The sequence below is a fragment of the Lycium barbarum genome, chromosome 10, assembly GCF_019175385.1.
Source record: "Lycium barbarum isolate Lr01 chromosome 10, ASM1917538v2, whole genome shotgun sequence".
NCBI lineage: Eukaryota > Viridiplantae > Streptophyta > Magnoliopsida > Solanales > Solanaceae > Lycium > Lycium barbarum.
The window spans coordinates 112,762,752-112,771,770 of NC_083346.1; the positions used below are offsets into that span (position 1 = coordinate 112,762,752).

The 9,019-nt window shown below is 33.8% G+C and overlaps 2 protein-coding genes and 1 pseudogene across 2 annotated transcripts; 2 read left to right on the forward strand and 1 right to left on the reverse strand.

Annotated features, from left to right (window-relative positions):
- Positions 1-1,775: 1,775 nt before the first annotated feature.
- Positions 1,776-3,561, forward strand: LOC132615610 (alkane hydroxylase MAH1-like). Its single transcript, XM_060330220.1, has one exon. It carries the CDS (start codon positions 1,886-1,888, stop codon positions 3,398-3,400), a length of 1,515 nt encoding a protein of 504 aa, XP_060186203.1. The 5' UTR covers positions 1,776-1,885; the 3' UTR covers positions 3,401-3,561.
- LOC132613328 (alkane hydroxylase MAH1-like) lies at positions 2,054-3,400 on the forward strand. Its single transcript, XM_060327345.1, has one exon. The coding sequence runs from the start codon at positions 2,054-2,056 to the stop codon at positions 3,398-3,400; it is 1,347 nt and encodes a 448-aa protein (XP_060183328.1).
- Positions 3,562-4,280: 719 nt separating the features above from the next.
- LOC132616077 (alkane hydroxylase MAH1-like) lies at positions 4,281-5,825 on the reverse strand (annotated as a pseudogene).
- Positions 5,826-9,019: the final 3,194 nt, after the last annotated feature.

Consider the following 9,019-nt stretch of genomic DNA (forward strand, 5'->3'; position numbering starts at 1 on the left):
CGTTTTGGATAGAGTTAGCTTCATTTTTACAAACTAACAACTACCAACCAAGAAATTTCTAAATTTTGTAAATGCCTTTAAGCACAAATTCTGCCTATGACCTCATAACACATCATACCTTATTGAAATTTATGTAGAGTGATGCATAGGGATACATTACGACTTGTCAGCGTTGAATATTTTATATGCCTACATTGAAATAATTCCAATGTAAAATTTGTACTATTAATCGTCATAATTGGACTTGTGTCACCACAATTTCAGGGTTATCATTCGACATAATGTCATAGAGTGAGATTGTCTTCTTTGGATTTTGTTTTTTTCAACGACGATTCCTTTTCCTTTATCGCCTGTTTTTCCATCACCTGCCATTATTTTATGGTTTTTGTGTTCTTTCTAGCGTGGCTCTGATATCATATTAAAATCGAGATAGGGACGAGAATTTAGAGAGACAAGAATAATGAAAGAGTTCTTTCTGCCTATCATTCATCATGATGACCTCCTTATTTACAAGTAAGGTTCTCCGTGCCCTAGTCTAATAAGGTAACCCTATTATAAAACAACTAAAATCCTATTTTACCATAATTACCAATTCCATATATAACTATTACAATTATACTAGGATAGGGTTCCTGCCGACTTAGGGTTTTCCCGACACACTGACGTGACCGGATAAACTAGTCCGGTCACATTCAGTCTCTATAATAATCCTCATTTTAGTATTCGTATTAATGATACCCATGTTAGTTATGTGATGATTCTTGAATTATTTTGTACCTAATTCAATATGGAAAATAGTACATGTATCATTAATAATGCGCAAGAATACATAAATATAAGGTGAGTTGCTAATATAACTATAGTTACATGACAATTTTATAGATATAGTAGCCTACTTTTGTTTTCGAGGAGAGATTTTTTCTCTTGTTTTTTATTTTATGTGATACATAGGCATACTTGAGTTATTTTATGTTACAACTTTTATGATTTTGACGCGATAACTGAATATTGAATGATTATTTGTCAAATTATGCCGCGTATTATAGTTCAAATATTATCATAGTAATTTATATGCAAATCAAAAGCTCAAGTGGACTTTCATATTTTTGAAACTCATATGATATCACCATGCCATATTCATTGATATAATGCAAATCATGATGTATACTTTTTGTTTATGTTTGAGAAAAGGACAACTTAATTGATAAATGTTAGATAGTAGAAGGCAGATCAACTAACTACAATCCAATGCGTGCAGTGTTTCAATTCTTTTTTTTCTCAAACAAACAAGGAGAAAATGAATAAAAAATAAAAAGAAAAAAACCAAGAACGAGGAAATCTCTGTAGAAAATTTTGTTCCCCAACTAAAACCATACTCCCTCCATCCCAAACTATATATCACTTTTCCTTTTTCGGAAGTCAATTTGACTAATATTCAAAACTAAGTTAGATTATATTCGGTCAATATTTTAAAAATAAAATTTGGATATTTGAAAATTATACGAAAGTACTATAAATTGCAATTCTTCTCATATTAATATGGTGGAAAAATATATTTTAAAATGTTGGTCAGAGTTCATATAGTTCGAATCTTGAGAAGCGAAAAATGACAAATATTTTAGGTCGGAGGAAGTATATCTTTTTGTGGCAGTTCAAAATAGGTAGTGTTCCCACTTGAAACCAGAAAAATTAGTTGGTGAAGAAAATTCCAAACATAAAAAAAATGAATGAGAGCTTTCACTCCCAGCTGCTTTGAGAATGTCTATAAAAGCAAGTTTAAGTTTATTTACAGTCACATTATTACAAACGCACACACAAACACACACAAAAACACACTCATATAGTGCCATTCCACGTTGAGATCTTACAACCTTAGCCAAACAAAATGGCACTAATAGGATTAGGTTACATTGAAATTCTCCTAGCTTTGTTCTGTTTTCTCTTGTTTTATTGCTTTAGGGACTCAAAATATCCAATAAATTGGCCAATTTTTGGTATGCTACCAGGCACACTTTACCACATACAACAAATCCATGAAAGGTGCACTATGACAATGAGGGCCACAGGGGGCACATTTTTATTCAAAGGTCCTTGGTTTGCAAACATGGACATATTATCAACAGTTGATCCAGCCAACGTGCACTACATCATGAGTGCAAATTTCATGAATTTTCCCAAAGGTCCCAAATTTAAAGAGATGTTCGATGTTTTAGGTAATGGGATTTTCAACGCAGACTTGGATATGTGGAAGGTTCAGAGGAAGACGACTCGTGCCCTCATCACTCACAATCAGTTTTACAAGTTTTTAGTCAAGACTAGTCGCGATAAGGTGGAGAAAGGGCTAATCCCGGTTCTTGATCATGTTTGCCAGAAGGGTTGTATAGTGGATTTGCAAGATTTGTTCCAAAGGTTCACTTTTGATACTACTTGTATTTTGGTCACGGGATATGATCCTGGATGTGTATCTATAGATTTCCCTGATGTTCCCTTCTCGAAAGCTATGGATGATGCTGAAGAAGCCATTCTTTTTCGCCATGCATTGCCCGAGATAATTTGGAAGTTACAAAGATGGCTTAAAATTGGAGAAGAAAAGAAGATGATTAGGGCTCGCAAAACATTGGACTATACTATAGACAAATACATATCCAAGAAGCGTGAAGAATTGAAGGAATTAGGCAACTTGAAAGAAAGTGAAGAGGGATTTGATCTTTTGACATTTTACCTCAAAGAAGAGAATTTGGGAGTTAAATGTGATGACAAGTTCTTGAGGGACACTATACTGAATCTTATGATAGCAGGGCGTGATACAACTAGCTCTGCTCTCACATGGTTCATTTGGCTTGTGTCGACTAATCCACAAGTGGAAAAAAAGATTAGGGACGAAATCAACTCTGTTATCCCCAATGAGGAAGTCGGAAAATTTAGGCCTTTCAATGTCCAAGAATTGAACAAGCTTGTTTACTTACACGGTGCATTGTGTGATTCTCTAAGGCTATATCCACCTGTGCCATTCCAACACAAGGAGCCTCTTGAGAAAGACGTACTCCCAAGTGGTCACAAAGTTCATCCAAAGATGAAGATCATGTTTTCATTGTATGCGATGGGGAGAATGGAGTCGATTTGGGGGGAAGATTGTTTGGAATTTAAGCCAGAGAGATGGATTTCGGAACGAGGGACGATTAAGCATGAGCCTTCATATAAGTTCTTGGCTTTTAATGCTGGACCAAGAACTTGTCTTGGTAAAGAAGTGGCTTTCACTCAAATGAAGGCTGTGGCTGCTGCTATTATTCACAATTATCAAGTTGAACTTGTTAAAGGGCACCCTGTTGAACCAAATGCTTCTATTATTCTCTATATGAGACATGGTTTTAAAGTTATGATTAATAGGAGGTGCCCATAATAATTAAGGGGATAATATGTTATGTATCAAGTATACGTATTTTTTGTTTGTTTGTTCAATTTGCTGCTATTAGTTTTTTTTGTTATTTTCACAGAAGGATGTAAAATTTCTTTAAAGAATTCTTTGTATGTTGGTGTGATATTTAATTTTACATGTAAGTTGGCAATATGTGGATCTCCCTATGATTAAGAAGCAGAATTATAGAAGAAAGGTTGAATGATATCATTCTAACAAGTATAGGTAATATAAACTTGATTTCATAGATGGTTACTCAACTTTTATTTTTTTGTATCAAAATCACTAGATCATTTTTTGTAACGTAAAAATCATCAACTTTACCAAAGTATCACGAAAGTCACTAAATATTTTTTGTAACCACAAAGTAACTCAACTTTGTCTAAATATCACATAAAGTCATTAGGAGGAAATAAAAGAGACATTTTATATGAGTTCAGGAAAAGTTGAATGACGACTTTTTGGTTAGAAAAAATAATTGTTGAGTGGCTTGCTGTAATATTCTTAAGCACATTTGACTGAATCTTTTGCTTACAAAAAATAATTTAGTGATACTTAAGTAAAATTGAGTGATTTTTATGTTACAAAATATACTCATTATTCAATGTTATTGGTGGAAGTTTTCCAATACCATGTCACAATTACATATCTCATACGACAAGCTAATTGTATTTCAAATAGTAAAGAACACAACAGAGTCAAAGACTTGTTCAATACGTATGATATGGTGTCCGTCACAATTGAGATGAGTCTTGACCGATACCATGTAAAAAATGAAACTTGAGCATAACTCAATCACAATAAACTAACTTATGAGATGTGCATTGTCCAAGATTGTATATGTAAACCATAAAATAAAAATATACTATGCCCACCTCTTCTTAACCCTAACCTTAAAACCATGTTTCATGTGGAGAATGATGGAGCAAGTGGGGTAAACCACATGACCTTTCACCATTTCAATGTGGTAATTATGGATGATAGCAGCAGCCACAGCTTTCATTTGAGTAAATGCAACTTCTTTCCCTAAGCAAGTCCTTGGCCCTGCATTGAAAGCCAAGAACTTGTAAGATGGCTCATGTTTGACCGTTCCCCGGTCCGAAATCCATCTCTCTGGCTTGAACTGTAATGCATCCTTTCCTCATATAGATTCCATCCTCCCCATTGCATACATATTAATCAGCACTTTCATCTTCGAATGAACACGGTGACCACTTGGGAGAATATCGGGTTCTTGTGGAGTCTTGTGTTGTAATGGAACAGGGGGATATAGCCTCATTGTTTCGCACAATGCAGCATGTAAATAAACCACATTTTTCAACTCGTCCACCGTAAAAAGCCTCTGCTTTTCGCCTTCTCCCATCGGGATGATCGCCTTAAGTTCTTCTCTTATAATCTTTTCGACCTCAGGGTGTGTGAAAACTAGCCAAATGATCCAAGCAAGGCAAGCACTAACTCCATCGCGCCCCGCGATCATGAAGTTTAATGTGGTATCTCTCAAGAACTTATCATCAAACTTCAACTCTGTTTTTGTTTCTCCATCATTAAGTGCAATGTATGATGTTAGTAAGTCGAAACCATCTTCATCTTCCTCAATTTTTGCTCCTCTGCTCAATTCGTCGCGTTTCATCGCTATAAACTTAACTATAACTTGGTCAATGACTTCCTCTGCGTTGCTTAGTTTCATTTCAGGCCCAATTCCTAGCCATTTTTGCAACTTCCAGACACTTTCGGGGTATACATGGCGTATGAGACCGACATAATTAATATCATCCATGACTTTCGAGAAGGGAATGTCAGGGAGTTCGAGAGAGAGGCAGCCAGGATCAAAGCCCATGACTAATTTACATGTTGTATCAAATGTGAATCTCTTGAAAACATCTTGCAAATCAACAATTCTGCCTTCTTTAGCCACAAATTCAAGAACTGGAATCAAACCATTTTCGACTTTGTCCCAACTAGTTTTTATCAAACACTTGTGAAATCTCTTATGAATGATCATTTCTCGCGCGAGCTTCCTCTGATCCTTCCACAAATCCAAGTCAGCATTGAAAATTCCATCGCCTAAAATGTCGAAAATCTTCTTGAATTCTGGCCCTTTTGGGAAATTAGCAAAATTTGCACTCATGATATAATGCACATTTGCAGGATCCACTGTGGCAAGAATGTCCATGTTAGTAAACCAAGGGCCTTTTAGCAAGAAAGTTCCTCCAGTTCTTGAAAGAACCTCTGTAGTTTTTTCATGGATATTGTGTATATGGAGAAGAAGGATTGGGAGCATTCCGAAAATCGGGTAATTCCTTGGCAGGACATTGTTATAATCTGCTAAAACCCAGAATACAAGAAAGAAAAAGATTGCCATAAATATTTCAAGATAGCCTACTGAGGACAATAGAGAAGTGAAAGCCATTATTTCTTCCATAATGTTTACTTTTTTTTTTTTGGTGTTTTCTACTTTGATGCTTATCTAATGACAACCCTCTATTCTAATTATAGGTTTACAAGATGGGGAATAAGCGCATAGCCATGTGGGATCGAGATTATAGTATTATCCTTCTTGCCTATATTTTTTGTAATGTCAACGGGGTAAAATTCATAAATAGCAACTTTTAGTCTTTGTAATTGAAATACAAATTACTGTGATGGAGTTAGAATATTACTATGGAGTTTCACATGTGAGTTTTGAAACTCCATATTAGTGATTATTTTTCAAAAAGAAAACAAAAAAAGAGAGACTGAAAAGTGGTTAATGAGACGCTATTTCTACGTAATATACACCGGATAAACAAGGAGCATTATTTATTTTTGTCTCTATATTATAGGGTAAAAATTTCCAGGTATACCCTATTTGGACATTGGTATTTAACATCTACCGATTTTTTAAAATTATTTAACATTTTTTGACGAATATCAGACAAAACATGTTGCGTCCTCCTTCTTTTGCTTAGTTGTTGTACAATAATATTTTCCGAATCTATAACAATTGAAGTATAATGCTTTGAATAAGTGAATCTTGAATTTTAATATGAAAGTGAGTTCAAATAAAGTGGTTATTGTTGGAAAAGCTTTGAACAATTGGCAAATTACGAATTGTTAGATTTGTTGTTCTGATGATAAGTTGATGATTGAAGTTTGTTCTTTATGATATTTGAAACTTATGTTACATATAAGCTCATTTGGAGTAGATTTGGACATTGAATCTAGTGTTGGATTGTTGAAATTCAAATAACAAGTTGTTTCTCAACAAAAGTTTGTTCAGCTGCATATCAGGCATAAATTCGCTCAGTCGTATATGTGACATATGACCGCCCACAACAGGCGTGTTAGCTTTACAACTTGATTTTGAAAAATATATGTATATGTGACGTACCAACTTCAGACAAAATTTGTAAGTTCATACACAATTTTTTGCAACTTTGAGTCCCGTATGTTTGAACTTTGAAGTTGTTTCGAACTGCATAAACTTACAAAATTTTATAAACGTAAGGCATGGCATAAACAATGGCCCAAAAATCGGCTATCTGTGCACTTATCCCTTTTATAGGAAACTACAACATGTAGCCAAGCCCTTATACGCTATAGAACTATGAAATTTTAGAAGTATTCTTATGGCAATAAATTTCATTGGTTAAGACTTGATAGTCACTTTAGTATTTAGTGCCAATTAATGATTCTTAGAATGAGGTTTCTTGTGGAATTAGCTAACTATCCCCTCATATTTTGGAACAGTAGGTTGGAAGTTGCTTACTTCATTGTACTCCTCTTAATTCTGGTTTACCAAAAGAAAAATATCAAAGACTGAAAAATATCAAATCTATCAAAACAAAAAATGAGGTTTTTCTGTGGCAACTTCATGTTTTTTAGTTGCTCCGAAAAGTAAGGATTTCATCTAATCCAAAACTTTGATAGTTAAGGGTCGTTGCTTCAAGATCTAATAAACCAATATTATTTTGATAGTTCACAATTAAGAACATGTCACTAATGAATCATGTGAGATAAGCTCTATTATTGTCAATAATAATGTTAAAAGGAAAGCCATACCCCATTAGTTTGACTTTGTTTGATACTATTTTCTTATTAGTTCGTTTAAAAAAAGAATGACACATTTCAGTATTTACATAAACATTTCAATATTTCCATAATGATAGACTTTTATAGCCACACAAACATAGCCAGTGGCAAAGTTAGGACTTTTTCTAAGAGTTTTCAAGATTTAATATATATGTCAAGCAATTTTTTACGTATTCAGTTAGTAATTCATCTTTATACACAATATATATAAATTTGTGATGAAGGATGTTCAACTGACCACCCTTTAATGTATGTGGCTATGCCACTACTTATAGCCATACACAAATATTAACACATGTTTAAGATCACAAATTTAAGTTTTGTTTACTTTGTTAAACTTGTTGCAACGGAGAGTGTACAAAAGAAAGACTGTTGTAATTAAAATGACAAGTCTTTCTTTCCTGTAAAATCCTTAGCAGAATGTAGTAGGGTCAATCAGTGGCGGAGCTAGAAGGGGGTTCGTGCGAACCTCCTTCGGCGAAAAATTACACTGTATATACAATGTGATTTTTTTTTTATGTATATATAGCAAACGTTGAACTCCCTTGGCTTCTTCGTTTGTCTGCTTCTTTATATTTTTGAACCCCCTTTGTTAAAATCCTGGCTCCGCTATTAGGGTCAACCATGTAGGATTGTTTCCAGCTAGCAATTAACTGGGTTATTTTTGGAACCCAACAAAGTAGGAAATATCAAAATATTCCAATTTCTCAATATAATGATTCTTACATTTACGACTAGTTGTAATTAATTGCCTTGTTTGAACTATATAGCTTATCTTCATTCTTCTAAAATTTTTCCATTCCTCCAACTCATTTAGTTTAGTTCAACAACTTGTCATCTACAACATATTTAATTGGCATTCCCTCCGTCTCAATTTGTTTGAAGGTTGACCAGTTTGGCGAGTCAAACAATTATTTCTTTAACTTAATTTTAAACATAGAGTCTTTAAGTATTTTATAATAAAATTTACATATTTGAAAACTACATGGAAAGTACTATAAATCTGCACAATTAATAATTCACAATATATGAAAAGAGTTGAATAAAATCATAGTTAAAGAAAGAGCAATTTGACTCCCTAAACTGATCAACCTTCAAACAAATTAGGACGGAGAGAGTAATACTTATTGTAAAAGACATTAATTTGTTAATTAACTTTTCAAGCTATCTTCTTCACTGATCATTACGAATTTGTGAACACTCTAAATGAAATTTTTGACTTTGCTAGTAATAGTGACAACTAAGGAAGATGAAGATGGTTGACTTACTAAAATCCTAAGAAAATTTTATACTGAAAGTGTATATTACTAAATACATACTAATATATTACAAGATAAACCTTATAGTCGACGTTGTTTGATCTATGGACTATCGACTGAGCTTAACTGGCCACGTGATATCTCACGATGTCGTTGAGTAAGGGACACAAATAGAAGCATTAATGTATGTGTGAAGATATTCAAGGATAAGGAAGGCTTAAAGATTTTAATAATTTTTTCAAACCAGATCCAGAAGAGGAGTAAAATGAGTTCC